This window comes from Drosophila hydei, unplaced genomic scaffold (assembly GCF_003285905.1).
Source record: "Drosophila hydei strain 15085-1641.00,03,60 unplaced genomic scaffold, DhydRS2 tig00000063-arrow-pilon, whole genome shotgun sequence".
In the NCBI taxonomy this organism is placed as follows: Eukaryota; Metazoa; Arthropoda; class Insecta; order Diptera; family Drosophilidae; genus Drosophila; species Drosophila hydei.
In genome coordinates, this window is record NW_022045657.1 from 8,866,724 (window position 1) to 8,886,854 (window position 20,131).

Consider the following 20,131-nt stretch of genomic DNA (forward strand, 5'->3'; position numbering starts at 1 on the left):
AGAAAAAAAATTTGGGGTTCCTGGCCTAACTCCATTCCCAGATATGTAAAACAGCCATATATTGTAGTTTTAATTGTAAAAATGCATACTATCTTTTACTTGGTTTTTTCGTTTTTGTATTTAAATCATAAAAACAATTTTACGATGTATCAGATTTGTTTTGTTTTTATATAATATGTATATGGTATAACCTATTAGTTTCTTGTAATGCTTAGATTTGCTATATATGCATAACATTTCGCAGCAAAAATCGTTTATATACATACAAAATTCAATAATTTAAGGTATGTATGCATCAATTTTCAGTAGTTCATTTTTATTTCGTATTTTGTTTTTGTTTGTTTTTGCTATCAACGGACGTGAAGGAGGGGGACGACGACGCGGGATTTATGGATGAAGAGACGGTGCAAGAAAATTACCGAATTGGCCAAACGATAGAATCATTTGTGATCTCTCACACACACACGCACTTGAAACGCTTAAATTGAATATGAATTCGGAGCGGGTCTGGTTGCTAGTCATGTCTGTCCATTTACTTCTTCGTTGGCTGACTATCCAATACGGGCGTAATTGTTTTACCACCGAAGATCTGGCCCCAGCCAATCAAACTGCAATCAATATAAAATTTTAATTTACATAGATATTGGGTCAATTTCAGTTATTTTCCTTTGCACTTACCGCCAATGATTTTCCACGCGTCTACTGAGTGCAATCTTCTCGCCCTTCTCCGTGCAAACGGGCGTTGTGAGCACTATCTTGGCCAAATCACCCTTGGTAGCGGAGATGCGGCCGCCGGTGCTGAGTGATCCAATGTTGACCAGCAAGATTTCATTACGCTGCAGCTTTTCGACACGCGCGCCCTTCTTGTCACCATCGGTGCGCACGCCAAGCAATCGACGCAGAAGATAATATGAAATTTCCAGCTCTATGTAAATGTCCGGCAAGTTTCCAACGGCGCCGAGCACCTGACCGACCAGTCGATCGGCACGGCAGAGCGTGGGATCAATTTTAGTGCCCACACCGATCAGCCCGCCGGGCACTGCGTACTGCAGCTCATTTTGTTCGGCAAACAGTGAAACGATGCGCGAGAAGATTGGACGGCATGTGATATTACCATCGCTGTCCTTGGTAACAACGCCGGGACGCACCTCAATTTCTTGGCCAACCTTGAGCACACCGCTCAATATGGAGCCACCGGCAACGCCGCCCTTAAGATCCTGCACCTCACAGCCAGGTTTGTTAACATCGAAGGATCGTATAACGATTAAACGGGGCGGCGCCTTGAAGTCACGCTGCGGCACGGGAATCTTGTTAACAATATACTCGCAGAGTACATCAATGTTGTACTTCAGCTGGGCCGAAATTGGAATTATCGGTGCGCCCTCGGCCACGGTGCCCTGCACAAACTTTGTGATCTCCTCATATTGCTCCTTGGCTTGACTTTCCTTAACCAAGTCAATTTTATTTTGCAATATCAAAATCTGTTTCAATTTCATAATTTCAATGGCTGCCAAATGCTCAGAGGTTTGCGGCTGTGGACACGATTCATTACCTTCAAAGAAAAAGAAAGTATTAGCAAATTAAGCAATCGTGTGTCAGTTTAGATTATAATGCCTTACCAGCGATTAGCAGCAATGCAGCATCCATTACAGCGGCACCGTTCAACATCGTAGCCATAAGAATGTCGTGACCAGGGCAATCAACAAAGCTCACATGGCGCACCAATCTAAAGCGGCCGGAGCAGGCGAGACGCGCGCATGGCATGCTGTCATCCTTACTAGATCCATCCGATACGAAACTGGCCGGACGCGGGCACTTGGGATTATCGCACTTGTAGATTTTTGCATTGGCATATCCTGTGAACAAATAATACAAAGTAAAAATAATTAATGAGCAAGCCACAATCTTCACATAATATATTATCTTAAAACATTATATAAAGTGTGTTCTCTGCCTCGACGTTCAGAATTGTTAATTGTTCCTTGCTTTTAATACTTCTAATATGAAAAAAAAGGCTTATGTATTTTTGCTTTATTTTATTTTATATTTATCATGCATTTATTGAGAAGTATACAACTTTTAAAATAAGTATTTTCAATTATAAAATGCCTAATATATAAGCTATGTGTACGAAAAGAAACTAATTTTAAGCTTCTGCACACTAATGTCTTATATATTAAAATATTATTTAAAGTAATCATTTTTTTTTAAATTTATTTGTTATGTGCGCAAAAGGTTCATAAATGCGAATACAAGATTAACAATAAAAATTTGTAAACAAACAATTCTAGTATTTTGTCAAATGGTGACGGCCACAAGCATTGGAATAACTTTGTATGCATATATTTTTTATATGTAAATAGTAATGTATATGTTTTGTAATTAAGGCTTAACAGCAAATTGTTTAAAATTTGAGAGTGTGGCATCTAGAAGAGTACTTTGCGGCAGTTCGGAGCCCCACAGCGACATTCGACCCGCGCAGCCGTCGACAGATTCTCATAGGGCACATCCTCATTGTCGGCGCGTATATAATCGAAGCTCAGCTCTTCGCCGGCCTTGATATGGCGCAGCGTGAAGAATACTAAATGGGGCAACGCCATGTTCAGGTGCTCAATCCAGCAGGGGAATACGGCTAAATTGGGATCGCACGAGTGATTAATGAAGTGCGAGACGTTGCCATAGTTGGCCGCGTCGATGGTAAACTCGCTCTCTGCGGCAGTATTGTAATCCAAATCAAACAGATATGTTCGTCCCTTATCGTCATAGATTTTGCCACGCTCATTGGCTTCATCGCTGGAAATAATCTCACCCACATATTCGCAAACAAATTCGCCTTTGCGCAGCGAGTTCGGTGTGCGAACGCCCCAGCCGCGTCCATTACTGGTCTTAAAGAGCTCCAGCGGATGCTTACGTCCAAATTGAACAAGCCGATTCGTGCAACTTGCTTCGCAGCTACAGCGACTATTGCATTCAAATATGGCGCTGCCCTGTTGTAGGCGCAAACGCCGTGTCGTACGATCATAGGCATACAGCTCGCCGGCGAGGCGGGCACAACAGCGGCTAGAGGCGCAACATTCGCCCTTGCCATCCCCCGCGTCTTCGTTGCAATTACAGCCAAGGACTGCCTCTTCGGGGCGTGGCACTGCATCACTTAATATGTTCTTCTGTATATATACGAAATTAGCATCAATACTATCCAAGTCGACATCGTTCTGTACCCTAATGGGCGGTGCTGGCTGCTCGACACTGTTCATCCGTTTCTCAAACTGTGCCAACTCTTGAAGCTGCTTACGGCGCTCATAATGACATCGTTGCAGCTGTAAACGTCGCAAAGCACGAGCTTTAATGCGCTCCCGATCACGCTGGCTTCGACTGCCCGCTGCACGATACTGTGCCAGCAATATCAAATCCAAATTCAAAGGCAACGACTCGTAATTATCCAAGTCGTTTTTTATGTTAATACTGCTCAAATCGAATGGTGATGCCGTTAGCATTTCGGCCTCCAGTTCGCTTATGATTTGTGTTATGAAGGGTTCATAAAGTTGTATTTGACGATCCACGAAACACTCCAGCTGTACGCATTCGGCTAAATTCTTAAAAGTCTCCCAAGTATTTTCGCTGCTATCGTAGCCCAGCCATTTCACATAGAAAATGGGCTCGAAGCGCAGCACCTCAACATTTTCAATGGACTCCACCATGTACTCGCCCTTTGGTTTCCTTATGGACAATCTTTCATTAGCCTTGGCTCGCTTCAATGCCGGCGTGGATGAGTGCTCCTCAGAACTACGGCATCGCTTTAGTATATTTACTGCTGAATTCTTGGTCTGATTTATGGCCACGGGCAACGCATCGTGTTCGTCAAAGCCCAGTACGCTGCCATACCCGCTACTGTGACTGATTGAGCTTTGGCTGGTGCTTCGTCTGGTTATAGTGCAATGAGCAAATAAATGTTCTGGCTGATTGCTTTTGGAATGTTGTCGGCGTCGCTTGGCAAGAAGCTTTAGCAATTTGCGGCTTTTTAGATCGTATGCATCGCGCTGCTGTTTGGATTTCAAAAGTTTTTGGATTTTCATTTCGCTTAAGCGTTCTGCAAATGACAATTTGTTTTTTTTTTTAATTTTTTGGTTTAACGCGCGTCGTTGGGCAAACGAAAAGCGAAGAAAAAGAAGAAAAAGATGGACTGAATTAATTACAATTGCTGGATTAATCGAAAACAATGAAATAAAATTTTGCAAAGCTCTAATACACTAACAAACTATAGATAAATTTAAAATGTATATCAAGTACAAAGAAAGAAATCAAAAACAATCAACTTCTTTTTATTTATTAGGCAATAGAGGCTGTTAATCCAAAGCTAATCCAAACTACAAAGGCGACGACACAGTGCGTGTGCTGTTGGGACTAATCCAGCAATTTAAGTAATTTATCAAATATTAAATATCACATTTATCAATCATTTACAGAACGCTCAGAACATCGATCCAAAAGGTCACGACACTTAAAACTAGAAATTTTACGCGATACATGTCAATAAAATAATGTGAATAGAAGCCAAAAAATTAGAACTTATAATACATAAGTTAAGTTTGATTTTTATTTACAAGTTTCTACTTCAAAGTTTCACATTTTGTAAGCCGAACATTTTATTCTATACATTAATAAAAATTAGCAATATTTACCTATTCTTATACATTTCACATTAATTAATTTGTAATTTATAAGCCATATATATATATATATATATATATATATATATATATATATATATATATATATATATATGTTTATATATATATGTATATATATATACAACATATATATTATATATTTTTTCACATTATCTACAATTATATTTGTTTCGAAAAATTAATTAAATTCACGGATTCACAATTCTCAATTTTCTTTACGGAAATGAAAACTGGAATAGATTTTAATAATTTGCGCGTTGTGCCGTCGTCAACATTTAGTTGGGTTTATGTTTAGTAATTTAGTAAATAGATCAAGGAAACATTTTGTCTTATGAAACATAAAACGGAATAATCTTTGTTGTCTAAAGCGATAAGCCTAATGTTAAACTTAATAATAAATAACAGTTAATCTAGACTGAAATGACACTTTCAAATAATTTTGATAATTGAAATTTGTTGCATACAAATTAACTAGTTTTTTTTTACATATTTTGATATTTCCAAGATTGTACTTTCTTAAATCATAATATTAATAGCGAGTGTCATTCCAGCATAATTACTCTAATGAAAGATGCAAAATGATGTATCACTTACCGAGCTTTATTGTAATATTTCGTTCCAATTCATTTTTAAAGCGCACCGTCTGCACACCAGAGATGGCTTTGACAACCGTGGATTTTCCGTGCGCTACATGGCCGATTGTGCCAATGTTGATGGTAGCCTGGCGAGAGATCACCTCCGGCGACAGTGGTGTTAAATTGCTTATTTCCTACAAATATAAAACACAAATTAAATGTATTTTTGTTATTACAATAAATTATTCAACTTTCACAACACGCCCTAAGCCGCCTTACAAACATACACATACACATACACACAAGTGTACACACAAATATATACATTTGCATTTATGTGGCATGAGTGTGCGTACAAAAAGCCGTACATTTTGAGGTTAGAATCAACTGTATATTGCATCAGATATTGTAGCAACAGTTGAGCCGTATATCTGAGATGCATTTCGTTAAGCTTATAACATTTGCCAAACGTATTGCAAACATATGCCATACAACTCACACGACGAAAACCCCCACCAATGCTGGCTAAACGTAGCAGGCAACGCCACGTGCTGCATTCTTTTGAGGTCGATTGCACAGCGACAAAGCGTAACAAAAACGGTTTATGTAAAAATATTATTATCCATGGCCTTGTTTGATCAAACACATTTTTAATTAGTCTTAACAACAGTGAATACACTTTCATATACAAATGGCCGCGCTCCCCTTTTGTTTTTAGATGCTGCGTCTAAACGAACGGACGCGTACATTCGAGTCATCGAACCGGAGGTTGATATTTTCGGCATATATTCGTGTAAACTCACCAAATTGCTAAGGTCCTGCTTTTGCAAATTTGTGTTCACGTTGACTTGAGCTTCAGCCGTGGCCATGTTTTTAATATTTTTAAAAACGCTTTCTATATAAAATTAAAAAATGAATGGGCCAGCTCGTTTACACCTCGACATTAAATATTGTCCGCGCGTGTTGTAAAGGACCGAAAATGCCTTGTAATCTTTTAAGTGTTGTTAATCGTCAGATACTATACTGGTTATTTTGGAACCGGAACTAGATCCAATATTGTTTTAAAGCCATATAAATTTCTTTAAAACAAATATTAATGACATTGAATTCATAGCATTAAATCTATGAAACAAAACATTTTCATGTAATTAGTTTCAAAGTTTGCAACATATGCTTCTATTTGTCGATATTTGATAGCCAAATAGCAACTCTGTTAGACCGCATATTTACGATTAAAAAATTCGGCCACACTTAGAGCAGAATTCGCAAACCGAGAGGACGGCGCGCATTAAGTGTAGTAAATCGGCTTCTGCTCAACTGTACTAGATAAACTAATTGTTTTTTACAACAATATCGTCAATCTAAGTTTTTAAACCCGCTTTGCCGCTCCATTTAAAACTAAGCCAGCATTATGTCGAGCGTGCCAAAGCGACAGAAGTTGGATGCTGTCGCCGATGGAAATACATCTACCGGTGCGAACGAGGAGGAGTCGGAGGCGCTGGAACAAATCGATGCTTGTCAGAACGAAATTGACGCACTGAACGAAAAAGCCAGTGAAGAAATACTGAAAGTAGAGCAAAAATATAACAAACTGCGGAAGCCTTGCTACGAAAAGCGCAGCGAGCTTGTCAAGCGGATCCCCAACTTTTGGGTGACTTCTGTAAGTTTGCATGTATACGTAGTAATCTAACGAATCTTTATATGCGGCCATGATTTGCATGTTTAGCATGAGCAAATGTTAATTTTGCTATAAAGACCATTTTCCTGTAGCACTAAGGCGTGCATAGCATTGTAAAGAGAAAAAGGCAACATTAATTGATTTTGTGTCTCTACTACATGTACAAGAAAAATTTCTCTATTCGAGGAACTTTTTTCGTTTGTTCTTTTTCATCTTGGTCTTCTATGCATGCCGCCGCCACCGGTCGCACCGCTCTTTTTTTGTCTGTGTATGCGTGTGCATGTGAGTGCCAATGTATCGATAAATGTCTGCGTTGAAGCCGCTTATTTCTTACCCTGTACAATATATTAATCGTTTTTGCAATTATTCGTCTACAGTTTGTTATCTAGTTCCCTAAACAAGTTATTTTAAGTGCATATATATATATATATATATATATATATATATATATATATATATATATATTATATCATGGCTAGCAAAACACTAATTTGAGTTTCATTTGGTTTAGTTTATCAACCACCCGCAAGTATCTGGCATTCTGGATGAGGAAGAGGAAGAATGCCTTCATGCCCTAAACAAACTGGAGGTTGAGGAATTCGAAGACATAAAATCAGGATACCGCATAAATTTCCACTTCGATGAAAATCCGTACTTCGAAAACAAGATTCTCACCAAAGAGTTTCACTTGAATTCCGCGGGTGTGTGTTATCAAAAAAAATGTTTTCATTTATATATAAATGTAATCCTTTTTAATTATTTAAGCTGCCTCCGAAAATGGTGATTGGCCCGCATCTACTAGCACGCCCATTCAATGGAAGGAAGGAAAGAATTTACTCAAACAGTTGCTAACGAAACCTTATGGAAATAAGAAGAAACGGAATTCCGATTACAAGACATTCTTTGATTGGTTTTCGGACAATGCTGACCCCGTCAACGACGAGATTGCTGAGCTGATAAAGGATGATCTTTGGCCAAATCCACTGCAGTATTATCTCGTACCTGATATTGAGGTGGAACCCGAGGATGAAGATGACAATGAAGACAACGAAGAAGAAGCATTCGACGAAGAAGATGGAGAGGATGAAGGTGACGAAGACCTCGAAGATGAAGGTGAGTTAGCGTTGATGGACATATTAAAGAGTTCTCTATCTCAACTTTTATTATTTCAGATGACAAGTAAATCCTTCAATCAATAATATTTACGCAATTTGAGTTTTTCAATTGATTTCCCAATGTGCTAACCACTTATAACTATTATTTTATGTATGGTTATGTCGGAACGGGAGTATAAAGGCGTACACATTATTTCTGATGTTACGTGAGCATTGCAAATACCATTTTAGGCAGTTATACAGTTACTTTTTAAGTAAAATGAATACGTATTTCCGAAAAACCCATCTACAAACAGCAGTTTTTTAAAATACAAATAAAGACGTGAATCTAAGAACGATTGCATTTTTATTGTTAGTGATTCAGCGATGATTAAGTTATCGTTATCGGAATACTTGGTATCAACATAGTAAGAAGTGGGACGCAGTGGCAACTCTAACATTGCCCAGTTGAATCAACCCTGAACGCTGCAGCTGCGAGTTTTAGGTGAAAAAGTCTGCAAGGAATAAGCAATGGCCTCTATTAACAAATTAGCACTTTTGGTAGGTTTTTGTGAAACATATAAAACGTACTTGATTGCGTGTGCCGCAACGGTAAAACTTTTAGTGATTTTATTGAATGTCAGTAATGACACCAAACAATTATCTAACTCGCATTTCTTGGTTATGTAATTTGCGATTTTAACCAATAACCAAAGTGTAATTGCGATTTCGAGATCTGATATATACTAATGTGATTTCAATTGCTTGCAGAGCCGCACACTCAGCTCCGCTGCTGCCCAACAAGTGGTAAGGCCACCAATCCAATTGTTCGGATTGGAAGGTCGTTATGCCACCGCTCTATATTCAGCGGCCACCAAATTGAGCCAATTGGATCAGGTGGAAAAGGATTTGACCGCACTGCAGTCGACCATTAAAGCCGACAAGAAGTTACGCGAGCAAGTAACCAGCCCCATCATTAATAAGAAGGTAATGGCCACTGCCCTCAAAGAGGCTGCCGCCAAACTGAATTTTGCACCAGCCACAGCCAATTTGTTGGGTCTCTTGGCTGATAATGGACGCTTGAAGAAGCTGGACACAGTTATCAGTGCCTTCAAGACTATCATGGCAGCTCACCGTGGTGAGGTCGTCTGCGAAGTTGTCTCCGCTAAGCCTCTAGATGCCGGACAAAACAAGCAATTGGAGGGAGCCCTCAAGGTAAAAACATCATGATTCAATACGCAGAAAACTAAATTGTTTGCTTTGTTTACAGTCCTTCCTGAAGCCCAACCAATCGCTGAAGATCACCTCTCGCGTGGATCCCAGCATTATTGGTGGATTAATTGTGTCCATTGGCGATAAATATGTGGACATGAGCATTGCCACCAAAGTGAAACTCTACACAGAAGTCATTCAGTCCGCCGCTTAAGCTTAAGGATTCACTGTTTGGTGTTTAATAGCGAATAAACCTCTTGAGGATAATTTGAAACATTTCCAGCTATTTTTAGACATGTATATTTATTGATTAGTTCAATGAGATCGAAAACTATGATTTATACTGTAGAGTATACACGAAAGATCCGTTACTTTGGCTGCATGTTATTAGTTGGACACCTGCATCCTTGCCTGTTGGATGCTATTGTGTGTTCAGATTCGGCCTTTGAACTTAGCTGTTTCTGACTTGGATGCTGATTTTGATTATCGTTGAATGTGTCAATATGACCTAAGCGGCCAAAATCAGCATATAACTCATTCATTTTGTGCTGTAACGTCATATACCACTCGTTCTGGCGACAGAGCATAGTCTCTAGCTCAGAGATACGCTGTTGTTGCTTTTGGATTATTCCTCCCATCTGCAGGCGCATTTGGCATTTACACTCGACACTGCTACACTGATCAACGTTTTGTATATGTGGCTTTGGGGAACATGCCTCGCATTTGCATGGATGAGTGACGGGCTGACTGCGGCCCAGCAATAAAACATCCGTGCAGTTGCACAGGCTACCAATATCTCCGCATTCTTGACTGGTTTTCACTTTCGTGTCTTCAATGTTAAGCATGGGGAGACCACAATCCTTATACTCGGATTCCCTCACAAAGATTTCTTCGTCCAAACTGTCTTCCTTCTGGTCATTATCTCCCGATTTGGATGTGTCGAAACAAGGGGACAACGTAGCACCTGACAGAAGAAGTACCTGGAGAGAAGGTCGATTTAAAGGTGGTGTCTTCCAATTTTTCTGATTGCATTGGTCCTTAATGAGTGACGCCTCCTTCTGAGTGCGTTCCACAAACTGTGGTATATGCTCGATACAGACACAGCAGTATTTAGCAATACTCTCTACAGAGGAAGCGAAGGTTCCCAAACTTTTCTGCCAAATCTGTGCCTCTTTCTGATTTTTGGGATAATGACACGCGGAATCGATGGCATCACTGGCAAATTCCTTGCCACAGACCACACAGCGACGGCTCATTGGGACGGTCAAATTTTAACTCCAAATTCGTTTAAAATATTAAATAATTTACCTAAATAATTTTTGTAGTAGTTTTTTTCCGGATTTTTCATACCTACGTCAGATTTTCATATTGTTTCAATTGTTTTGTATATGTCTATATATATGGGATACTCGATTATTGGCAATGGGGTATCAAGTATCCATTATTTGTTGCTCCACCTTAATAGTTTGCGCTGTATTTGGCCATTGACTGAAGAACTCGTACTTTTGGTGACACCTTCTCGAAGGGCGGCCAAGTGAATTCTGCGTTGCCCGCATTTACTCGCTCCTTTTCGATGTTAGTCTTGGCCTGCAATTCGTTCAATTTGGCCTGAATTGACTTTTGGAGCTGCTGTTGCTGGCTCAACAGCGATTCGAGCTCATCCAACGGTGTTACCCCTATTTTATTATTTGATACTGAAGGCCGTTTCTCTGGCTGCTGAGGATGATTTGGTGAAGGAGATTTTTTGGTTGAACCTGAACTTGAAGCTGCCTTAACACACGGACATTTCTTCTCGGGAACTGTGCCCACCAATAGAACGTCTGTTGTATCTGTCTCTCCACTTTTATCTTTTTCTGCAGGTTGGCGACAAACTGAATAATTTGGCTCATCGATGTCTGGAAAGAATGCTCTCTCGCGTGTCATGTCCGACTCGAGCACACAAATTTGCGAAATATCGGAGGACCGTTTGCGTAGATCCTTATTATTGTAATACGAGGGCACCATAGAGCCACCCATTATTAAAACATTAACCGGTGGCCGTCGTCCAGTTTCCATCAAAGAACACGGCTTGCACATTGAACTGCCCATATTTATATTGCCCGCATTAATTTGACTCGCATTTTCACAGCATTGATTCCTGGAACCACGATTGCATACAAAACATTTCTCGACTGACTTTGGTTTGCTTAAGTTTTGGATCGAGTTGTTCCTCTGCCCATAACAATTTTGCTGTTGTTGTTGGTGATGTTGATGCTGTTTTTGCTGTTGGCATACCTGCTTGCAAGACCGCTTTACTGCAAAGACAGGGTATGAATTTACAGCGCAGTTCTCTCCATGATTAGTCTTTTGCATTGCCCTATTGTTTGCAGCAGTCGTTGAAGAAGAGCATCCATAATTACTTGACGCTGGTTTAGCAGTTTTCTTACTTAAGGTTCCTTTTTCTTTTTTATAAGAGTTTAAATTTGAATTTGAATTTCTGTGTGTAAGATGTTTTTTTGACCGAAAGTTTAAGTCGCTACCAGAAGTCGATCTCACTGACTCATTATTGTTTTGATAATAAACTTGTGACTTAAAAACATTGTCTATTTCTGTATTGTAGAGCTGATTTTTTGGCCTTTGATCTCTAAAGTAACATACGTCATTAGCATCGGTAAAAGTCACAGCACGTTCCTCCTGATTAGCAGTTTCTATAACAGTCTCTTTCTTCCGATTAACATGCTTGTTGCAAATACAACATCTATGCATCAAAATCTCTATTGGCACAAAGGTAGCAAGCATATTTTGCCATTTCATCGCTTGTTGCAAATCATGTGGATAGGTGAAGTTAGATGTTGGCGTTTGTCCACAAATTATACAACGACGTTCCATTGCAAGGCGAAAAGGCGAAATTTTTGATGAGCAGGTGACGAATAATGTAATTTTGATTTTGTATCCGCGGATCACTTGATTATATGATATTCAAAAAAAGCAAGAAAACAGTTTTTTATCATTAAGTGCCTAAGAACTTTGTACTCCAACTGATTAAATGAGTAAATATAATAAATGTGTAAATATAATAAAAAGAATTCATATATTCCCATGATCAGCCGTTATTTTAAATGTTGGAAGACTGCCAATCTGCTAAAATTTTGCAATCAAACAGAATGCATCTCATCGATAAGCTAAACTGCTTGAATGGCGAATTGTAAACTTATCGATAACTCAAAAAAACCAACATCAGCGATATTATGGTAGAACAATAACATTCGTCATCGTGCGGTTTCGTTTGTATTCCGTTGAACGTCCATGTATACGGATGGTTGTTTTATTTTTAAAAAACTCGCGACGCATTGGCCACGAACTCAAGATCACATCGGGTCGTTCCAATTTTAGTTTATTTGTTTGTTGATGACTGCGTGAGCTAAAGACAAAATAATGAGTTTATCAGGTACAAATAATACCAACTGGCAAAGCGATGATCGTGGCGATATGGAAAAGGTTTTAGCTATGTTAGTGTTAGGTCTCGGCAGCCTTCTATCCGGCATGCTGCCAGCCATAATATCAGAGCGTAATCGTCTACGATTTCCATTGACAACGTCGCTATTGCTGTGTTTCGGTGCAGGTATTCTACTAGCTACGGCTTTGGTGCATATTTTGCCAGAGGTAAACTTAACTGTAGCTGAATGCAATTTGATAACTGTTTCTGTATTCATATATGTATGTGTATGTGCGTATGCTATTGCTTAGGTACGCGAGCAAATGAACTCGAAGTTCGCGGAAGTTGCGATGTGTGGCGGCTTCTTCATCATTTATTTCATAGACGAATTCATACACTATTTCTTTGGCGAGGCCCTTCAGCATACGCATGCAACGACTCCAACAGCGAGTGCTCCAAGCTCCAACAATGCCTATGGAGCAATTAATGAGAGAGCGCCGTTAATAGGCGTCGATACAACACACCATCATCATCATGGTGAAAAGTAATACAAGTGTATTTTTATTTGATCGATTAATTAAATATATTGATTGCCTTTGCTTACAGCGGTCATGATCATAATAATAGCGATCACCTGTATGAGCCCGTTTCCGGATGTGACGATGCCAGCATTGACGATGCAAATGCTCGAATTTGTCATACCAGTCATACGGAACCATGTGCACAATCCATGACTGGGACACTGGGACTGTTTGTGGCGCTCTCTTTGCACTCGGCCATCGAAGGATTGGCTATTGGTGTACAAAACTCGGCCACCAAGGTATGAAAGATTGCCTTGACATAATTTAGTTTATGCTACCAGTCAGATAATCAGGGGATTGCTGACTAAATATTTATTTTGATAAGCGAGCTACATAGTTGTAAATATTTCGTACTTGTCTATTCGCTTCTACTCTAGGTGCTCTTTCTGCTGGGCGCCGTTGCGTGTCACAAATTTGTGATGGGCTTCTGTCTGGGTCTTGAATTTCGCTCAAACCCACGCGCAAGCATTCGCTCACAATTCATTGGCATCTTGGTGTTTGCTTTGGGTGCCGTGTGCGGAATCGGTCTGGGTATGCTTATCGTTGACATACCCTCTACCTGGTCGAAAACAGCACTGCCCATAATACAGGCATTGGCTGGAGGTACGCTCTTTTATGTGACCGTATGTGAGGTGATTCCGCGCGAAAAGGCGCGCTGGCATACGAATTCGAATCGTCGCTGGGCGGGATTTGCGCAATTCGCGACAGTCGTTGCGGGCTTTGCGACAATGTGCATTATTAATTATTATCTCGCTGGTACGTCATACCGAAATAATCTGTTTTAGCTTTTACGCATCAAATATTTATATTCCACTTCTATTTCAGATGACTGAGAATCTCAATAGGCACTGCCCTGCTTTTTAAACTTGTATTTGTATCAGAATTGTTGTATGCAAAATGTAATTGTGGTTGCTTATTGTTTAATGTATTATTAAGTGTCCCAGCCAATTTAAATGTTTTATACAAAAAAGAAGTGTGTGATTTTATATAAAATAACATTAGTAATATTCTTGTGAGTCTGTGATTTTTGCTTAGCTCAAAATAAATAAAAGACAAATTTTCTTTATATCTACATTTATATTTTGTTGCTTTCTCCAAAGTATCTAAGTTTTTTTGTTAATCTTAAACGTAGTTGTAAATCAAAAAAACGGTTTCAAGTGGTTTTTTGATTTGTATTACTAGGTATATATGTATATCAATCATAAAACTTCTTGTCAAGCGATTTAATGTAGTTGCATACACATTTGCTTTGCCTTTTTAATTTTGTTTTAAACCAATTAAAACAACATTTATATAACTACATATATATGTTATATTTTCAAGAAATATATATATATATATATATATATATATATATATATATATATAGACGATTTATATATGTAGACGTATAAATATATTATTTTATGTATGTGTGTATAATTGAAGTTGAATTGTTGGTGGTAAAACTCAGAAGAAATTATAAAAACTATCAAATTGCTTGGTACTCGATTGGTTTGTCTATCAAATACGCAAATTGGGAAGTTTATATTTGTATATGCTTCACATGCATAAAATATATTATATATTTGTTTTTTTTTTTTTATATTTATATAAGTTGCGGTAATCGGGTGCAATTACAAATGTGTTTCAAAAAAGAAGTATCATTGAAACAGTTATTAATTTACAATCGAAACCAAAATTCTTTTGCCATAGGTATTCATTGATGACATACATATATTAATATGCATATATACCGCAATTTCCATGCTGAATCCATTTATTCAGTTGTTCGTATTGTAGCACTGGCATTTGAAAACGAACTTAAAACATAAATAAATCTAATAATTAGAGTTGCTCTTTCGCCGCAGCCGTAACCCCATTCTCATCTTCATTATCATCATCATCATCGTCTACCCACTCATTCATGAGACTCTTCAATTTCTCTTGTGTACCTGCTGTCAGTGGCTCTGCTTTACCATCGACTTCAACAGCATCGCTGGTGTTTGGTTTCTCATCGGTTGCAGCAGATGCTTCATCCACTGCTGTTGTTTCTTCAGCTCTTTTCTCATTATTATTTTCTATTGATTCCTCTACAGCCTCAATAGCTTTGGTCGCATCAGCTTGTTGCGTCTCTGATCCATCTACTTCAGGTAGCTGAGTAGGCGACACTTCTGTCAGTTCTGGCTGTTCGCCAGTCACTGCATCGACATCGACATCGGCATCGGCATCAGGCGTTTTCGCCTCAGCAATTAATTCATCAATCAACACTTTCCGAATATTTTCTGTTTCCAAATTTACGTCATCGACTCCAGTGGAGACAACTGCATCAGCAGAATTCTCTGCAGCAATTTCATTATTGATGTCCGCACTTTCGCCTTCGGCAACAGCTTCGATTGTTGTTGGCGCATCCTCCTTAATGAATTCCTCCTCAGTTTCACGTTCTTTCTTAACGTCGTCTTCATCTTTAATAGACTTTTGCAAATCATCTGCTACTATTTCTGCCGCTGCATCTGGCTCATCCTGACTTATTTCAGTTGTGCTGCTGGTGTTGGTAGGTGCCGTCTCTTTAGCAATGGTCTCTGTCTCTTCGCCATCACCCTTATGTAAGCTTTCCAGCGCCAAGTCAATATCATCTTCCGGCTCTGGTTCTTCAGTTGCTTCTTCGGCTGCCTCAGCAACTGTTGATGCCGCCTGCTTCTCCGTGTTCTTTTCCGTCTGCACAACAGCTGCTAGCTCTGAGGTCGCGGGTTTGTCATCTATGTCGTCCTCATCCTCATTCTCATCTTCGGTCCATTCACCCGTCAGCTCTTTAAGCTTTTCACTAATGTCATCGCGGCCCTTTTCTGCCTTTGGCTGTTTTATAGAAATGGTTAATTAAAGATTATCTTCAATATTATTGCTTTACTTACTTCTTTGCTGTTCTGATCTGTTTCCAAGTCATGTTTTGATATTAAATTCTCGGCCCATTCTAGATTATCAATGGACTCCTTGCTCTCATCGGCGGCTTCACTCTTTTTGCTACTGCTCTCTACGGATCCGGTGGCGGCTAGTTCACTATAAATTTGACTGTCATCGTATTCCTCTTCTGTGCCAGTTAATGATTTCACGTCGCCTTCCTGTTTCGCATCCACTTCTGGCTCACTGAGCACCATGACAACACCTCCGCTGGGTGCGCCTGCCTGTTGCTGATTCAGCTGTGACAATATCTCCTTGCGTTGTTCTTCAGTTAGCTCAACTTCATTGCCATCGGCGCCGACAAACTTGACTTCCTGCTCCGGGGTTGGCGACTGCATAATTTGCTCCTCCTCTGTATCCGCTTCTGTTACGGCCCCTTCATCGGGCTCGTCACGGGTCTGTTGCTGTACAATGGCACTAGTCGCTGGCAAGCTGATATCGGATAAAATGCGCACCTTTTCGTCCTGCATTGGATCATCTACTTCCTCCTCCTCCTGCTCTTCATCCTCCAACTGTTCGTCTTCGTCTTGCGAGCCGAGATATTCTTCATCGGTTTCATCAATGATGCCATCCTCCAGTGCCTGTGCCTTGTGATAGTTTTTCATATGCCTATACAGCTGTAGCTCCTGCGCAAACACCTTGCTACAATAAATGCACTGTTGCTTATTCTCATCCGTGTGCGCTTCGTTGATGTGCTGCTCCAGTTCACTCTTGGTCAAGTACGTTTGGTTGCACAGCGCGCACTCCGCAAAGTTGTAGAGCAGTGATTTGATCTGATGCTCGGTGTACATGTGGAAATGCAATTCCCGATTGTTCGCCGAACGCCAACCACAATGTTCACATAGCGCCGGATCTATTGTCTCCTTATGAGTGTTAATCAAATGGCGACGGAAACCACGATACGATGGAATGCTTATTGGCCGTCCATTAACGCCACAACGCAGACACAGCCAAGGTCCTGTAAACAATGATAGTTATTATATAATTATTATATATATTGTTCAAATAAAAACTTTTGGATAATAAATAACAATAAATAATTCGTTTTTTAATCCATTTGGAAAAATTGTATGTCATAAAAGCGTTATATCTAGGATCATTAGCATTTTGAGTCAATCGAATTGAAATGTGTTTCCAAAATTGATTTGTTTTTGTTGAAGAGTGGCATACATTTTTGTTTGCGCGTAATATCTGATGACTTTTTTTTTATTTTGTTAATAAAATTTGTATACCCCTTATGTAACCCGCGCTTACCTGTGGTGTTCTCAGCACCCAGTGCAATTAACGTATGCATTGTCTTACTGTCAATGCGTCGCTTTTGCCCTGTCGATGCAGCAGTTGTCGTGGTGGAGGTCGCCGTTGCAGATGCTATTGGCTGAAGTGTTGCTTCGACTGCTGTTGGCTGGGTCGTCGTCAATTTTTGTGTAGGTTTCTGCTGCTGTGTAGTTATCATAGGCTTGTCTGGCTTAAATGACACATGCAGCTTCTTGTGTGGCGATGTGGGGCCGGCTGGTGATCCGACTGGTGCCGGTGAGGCACGTTTAACAGCGGTAGCTGTTTTTTCGACCGGACTGTTGGGCATTATTTTCAATTTTATATTCTTGTGGCCCTTTACAATATGTGGATATTGGCGGAGAACCTCAGCTATTATTTTAGTATGATTCAACTTGGTGTTAGACGAATCTTTTACAATAATTGTGGGCGTTTGGCTAGGGGAATCCTGCTTTAGTATGATGGTTGTTGTGCCGTGCTCCATTTGCGTTTGCGTTCCTCCGAACTGTTGCGGGGTTTGCTGTTGTTGTTGTTTTGATGTCGATGGTTGTGGAGGCATATCATCGTCATCATCGTCACCTGTGTGCACATCATCATACAGCATCATGTTATCATATTCTGGGTCGCCATGGTCACCATACTCTGCGGCAATCTGTTTGCGCATGCGTTGCTGTTCGGCAAACTCTTTGACCTCCTCCAAACTGGGTTTCTTTGACGGCGGTGACAGTAGGCTCGTTTGTGCTGGTCTTTTATTGTTGTTATAACCTTTGCGCAACTGTTCAAATGGCGAAGTGGGTTCCTGCTTGACATAGGTGCTCGTAGATGTTGTTTCGCCATATTGTGTGCGATTGCTGATGCCGCCGGAGCGCAGGATTGCTGGGGTATTTATACCACGTGGTTGTTGCACATTCGTACGTCCTGTGTTGCTGTTGCCCGGACTGGCACCAATGCGGTTTGAGGGAGTTGATATGGAACCACGTTGCTGGGCGCCCGTGGCATTGCTACTTGGTACCATAGGACGACGTCGTATACCCTTCGGACTGGGTGGCTGATAATAGCAAAGAAACGATTAGTTCAAAATTTATGGTAATTTATATGTAAACAAAATCTTACTCTTTGCTGCCGATTCACGTTCTCCATGGTGCGTCGATGGGCCTCCAGTAACTTCAGCAACACGGTCATATTCATCTCTTTGGCGGTGCGCAACAGTTTGCCATACATTTTAAGCTCAAATTCGAGTGTGCCCGTATACATGAAATTGACAATGGGCACCACAACATCAGCTTGAAATTCGGTCGGCATTATGAGTGCGTCGTCAACTATGTCGCAGGTCTGCTCCAGCACATTAAAATAATCAGTGCAAGCACTTAAAACAAGACGATGCACTTTCAACTGTGAATTGTCACGAAATTGTAGTGTTAAATCGCAATAATCCGTTTTATTGAAGAAATTTTGGAGCTTCTGCAGAAAGAAGACGCCCCAGTTGTCTACTTTCACGGACTTCACTTCACCCATCTTGCTGAAAAATTTGTATAATTAAAAATGCTTTATTTTTTAAACGCGGCCTCCCCGTCGCGATATCTTCAGTTGTCGTTGTTTGGCTTTTCTAGCGTGCGGCTGGCGCAACTGTACTCCGGTGGGGGCAGGAAAATTGAGTTTTGAACACGATTGCAGCAGAGCGTTGTCACATAGAATGCAGAAATTATAAGAATTTGTAAATTAATTAAGTGAATAATTATTTTAGTAAAATTTTTTGCACAACTAAAACGAACATCACGGGCGTCGATTGATTTTCAACAAACATGTTAACTGCCCGTGGCGCGGCAATGCAGCTCCGATATGTTTTGTATGTGTATGTGTGTGTGTAAATGCTAGAGATGTGCGCGTGTTAATTCACGAATGTAAAACTCTAACGAAGTTAAATTTAACATTTCCGAATAAGCTATTTTACGATTTTTCAATTTCGCATCACAAAGACTAAGAAATACGCTTTTTAAGCGTTCAATTTATGGTAACAGAATGGGAACTAACATAATTGCATGTATTCGCTTATGGAACTCACGCTCTCAACTCTAGTGTGTATGCCACATATATATGATTGTAATATGTATGTGAAGTGCAATACACATCGCCTTCTTTGCACAATTTCAACACAAATTACTTTAATTACATATATAATACTTTGATATTTATCAATAATACTTAAATGTTTGGTTTTATCAAATTGGCGCTATGTTCGGCTTATTTTTCACACAAAACGTTTATTTGTAGACACAATCGTTATCGCTAGGCTCAACTATATTGTCATTATGCAAATTGTACTTTGGATGCGTGTATATACATGTTTCTCACAACTATTTGTAAGCATTTAAAATATTATTTACGCATTTACATACATTTTTTTAATGCACACTGCTTTTACCGGACAAATTTTTAATTTTTCCCGTGAAACAAAAAAGATGGCGGCAGAGTGACCTTATTGAAAATCCGTATTTTTCTGCACGACACTACCACACTGACGATAGTTTCCTTTAAATCGATAAAACGTCTTGCTGACCCAAGAATAAAATAAAGATTAGTTTAATGTTGGTAATGCTTTTTATATAGTCTCATAGCTTTTCAGTTAATAAAATAAACTCTTGTGATCTGCTAATAATCGGTAATAAATTAGACATAAAA

The 20,131-nt window shown here is 39.7% G+C and overlaps 7 protein-coding genes across 9 annotated transcripts; 3 read left to right on the forward strand and 4 right to left on the reverse strand.

Moving 5' to 3' along the window:
• Positions 1 to 6,315, reverse strand: LOC111602950 (eukaryotic translation initiation factor 2 subunit 3). Of its 2 annotated transcripts, XM_023320312.2 has the most exons (5): positions 6,067 to 6,290; positions 5,283 to 5,457; positions 1,620 to 1,856; positions 679 to 1,552; positions 1 to 608 (listed from the first exon to the last, which is right to left on the reverse strand). In XM_023320312.2, exons 1-5 carry the CDS (start codon positions 6,130 to 6,132, stop codon positions 533 to 535), a joined length of 1,428 nt encoding a protein of 475 aa, XP_023176080.1. In that variant the 5' UTR covers positions 6,133 to 6,290; the 3' UTR covers positions 1 to 532. The 2 variants fall into 2 exon arrangements, with proteins under 2 accessions (XP_023176080.1, XP_023176079.2); XM_023320311.2 differs by lacking the exons at positions 1 to 608; positions 679 to 1,552; positions 1,620 to 1,856 and adding an exon at positions 2,285 to 4,087 and having other exon boundaries at positions 6,067 to 6,315.
• Positions 6,316 to 6,473: 158 nt separating this feature from the next.
• Positions 6,474 to 8,383, forward strand: LOC111602951 (protein SET). Its single transcript, XM_023320313.2, has 4 exons — positions 6,474 to 6,923; positions 7,453 to 7,642; positions 7,707 to 8,054; positions 8,114 to 8,383. Exons 1-4 carry the CDS (start codon positions 6,675 to 6,677, stop codon positions 8,122 to 8,124), a joined length of 798 nt encoding a protein of 265 aa, XP_023176081.1. The 5' UTR covers positions 6,474 to 6,674; the 3' UTR covers positions 8,125 to 8,383.
• A 100-nt stretch (positions 8,384 to 8,483) lies between these two features.
• LOC111602989 (ATP synthase subunit O, mitochondrial) lies at positions 8,484 to 9,539 on the forward strand. The gene is made up of 3 exons (XM_023320386.2): positions 8,484 to 8,596; positions 8,807 to 9,250; positions 9,306 to 9,539. Exons 1-3 carry the CDS (start codon positions 8,567 to 8,569, stop codon positions 9,459 to 9,461), a joined length of 630 nt encoding a protein of 209 aa, XP_023176154.2. The 5' UTR covers positions 8,484 to 8,566; the 3' UTR covers positions 9,462 to 9,539.
• LOC111602988 lies at positions 9,532 to 10,660 on the reverse strand. Its single transcript, XM_023320385.2, has one exon. The coding sequence runs from the start codon at positions 10,501 to 10,503 to the stop codon at positions 9,616 to 9,618; it is 888 nt and encodes a 295-aa protein (XP_023176153.2). The 5' UTR covers positions 10,504 to 10,660; the 3' UTR covers positions 9,532 to 9,615.
• Positions 10,602 to 12,268, reverse strand: LOC111602987. The gene has a single exon (XM_023320383.2). It carries the CDS (start codon positions 12,113 to 12,115, stop codon positions 10,706 to 10,708), a length of 1,410 nt encoding a protein of 469 aa, XP_023176151.1. The 5' UTR covers positions 12,116 to 12,268; the 3' UTR covers positions 10,602 to 10,705.
• A 312-nt stretch (positions 12,269 to 12,580) lies between these two features.
• LOC111602979 (zinc transporter ZIP3) lies at positions 12,581 to 14,224 on the forward strand. 2 transcript variants are annotated; one of them, XM_023320373.2, is made up of 5 exons: positions 12,581 to 12,889; positions 12,974 to 13,206; positions 13,269 to 13,482; positions 13,621 to 13,999; positions 14,069 to 14,224. In XM_023320373.2, exons 1-5 carry the CDS (start codon positions 12,662 to 12,664, stop codon positions 14,074 to 14,076), a joined length of 1,062 nt encoding a protein of 353 aa, XP_023176141.2. In that variant the 5' UTR covers positions 12,581 to 12,661; the 3' UTR covers positions 14,077 to 14,224. The 2 variants fall into 2 exon arrangements, with proteins under 2 accessions (XP_023176141.2, XP_023176140.2); XM_023320372.2 differs by lacking the exon at positions 14,069 to 14,224 and having other exon boundaries at positions 13,621 to 14,062.
• A 760-nt stretch (positions 14,225 to 14,984) lies between these two features.
• LOC111603025 (centrosome-associated zinc finger protein CP190) lies at positions 14,985 to 19,938 on the reverse strand. Its single transcript, XM_023320455.2, has 5 exons — positions 19,849 to 19,938; positions 18,566 to 19,078; positions 17,435 to 18,500; positions 16,135 to 17,138; positions 14,985 to 16,078 (listed from the first exon to the last, which is right to left on the reverse strand). The coding sequence occupies exons 2-5, from the start codon at positions 18,965 to 18,967 to the stop codon at positions 15,071 to 15,073; spliced, it is 3,480 nt and encodes a 1,159-aa protein (XP_023176223.2). The 5' UTR covers positions 18,968 to 19,078; positions 19,849 to 19,938; the 3' UTR covers positions 14,985 to 15,070.
• Between the last annotated feature and the right edge of the window lie 193 nt (positions 19,939 to 20,131).

Bases quoted from the DNA above. Each gene is read 5' to 3' on its own strand.
- LOC111603025 (XM_023320455.2), bottom strand. From the start codon at position 18,967: ATGGGTGAAGTGAAGTCCGTGAAAGTAGACAACTGGGGCGTCTTCTTT. The intron at 17,139-17,434 runs GTAAGCGCGGGT...CATTGTTTACAG, and splicing joins GGGTGCTGAGAACACCACAG to GACCTTGGCTGTGTCTGCGT. The intron at 16,079-16,134 runs GTAAGTAAAGCA...TCTATAAAACAG, and splicing joins CAGATCAGAACAGCAAAGAA to CCAAAGGCAGAAAAGGGCCG.
- LOC111602950 (XM_023320311.2), bottom strand. From the start codon at position 6,132: ATGGCCACGGCTGAAGCTCAAGTCAACGTGAACACAAATTTGCAAAAG. The intron at 5,458-6,066 runs GTGAGTTTACAC...TTATATTTGTAG, and splicing joins AGCAGGACCTTAGCAATTTG to GAAATAAGCAATTTAACACC. The intron at 4,088-5,282 runs GTAAGTGATACA...TGTCATTTGCAG, and splicing joins AAATATTACAATAAAGCTCG to AACGCTTAAGCGAAATGAAA.
- LOC111602989 (XM_023320386.2), top strand. From the start codon at position 8,567: ATGGCCTCTATTAACAAATTAGCACTTTTG. The intron at 8,597-8,806 runs GTAGGTTTTTGT...AATTGCTTGCAG, and splicing joins TTAACAAATTAGCACTTTTG to AGCCGCACACTCAGCTCCGC. The intron at 9,251-9,305 runs GTAAAAACATCA...CTTTGTTTACAG, and splicing joins AATTGGAGGGAGCCCTCAAG to TCCTTCCTGAAGCCCAACCA.
- LOC111602951 (XM_023320313.2), top strand. From the start codon at position 6,675: ATGTCGAGCGTGCCAAAGCGACAGAAGTTGGATGCTGTCGCCGATGGA. The intron at 6,924-7,452 runs GTAAGTTTGCAT...CATTTGGTTTAG, and splicing joins CCAACTTTTGGGTGACTTCT to TTTATCAACCACCCGCAAGT. The intron at 7,643-7,706 runs GTGTGTGTTATC...TAATTATTTAAG, and splicing joins GTTTCACTTGAATTCCGCGG to CTGCCTCCGAAAATGGTGAT.
- LOC111602987 (XM_023320383.2), bottom strand. From the start codon at position 12,115: ATGGAACGTCGTTGTATAATTTGTGGACAAACGCCAACATCTAACTTC.
- LOC111602979 (XM_023320372.2), top strand. From the start codon at position 12,662: ATGAGTTTATCAGGTACAAATAATACCAACTGGCAAAGCGATGATCGT. The intron at 12,890-12,973 runs GTAAACTTAACT...GCTATTGCTTAG, and splicing joins TGGTGCATATTTTGCCAGAG to GTACGCGAGCAAATGAACTC. The intron at 13,483-13,620 runs GTATGAAAGATT...CTTCTACTCTAG, and splicing joins TACAAAACTCGGCCACCAAG to GTGCTCTTTCTGCTGGGCGC.
- LOC111602988 (XM_023320385.2), bottom strand. From the start codon at position 10,503: ATGAGCCGTCGCTGTGTGGTCTGTGGCAAGGAATTTGCCAGTGATGCC.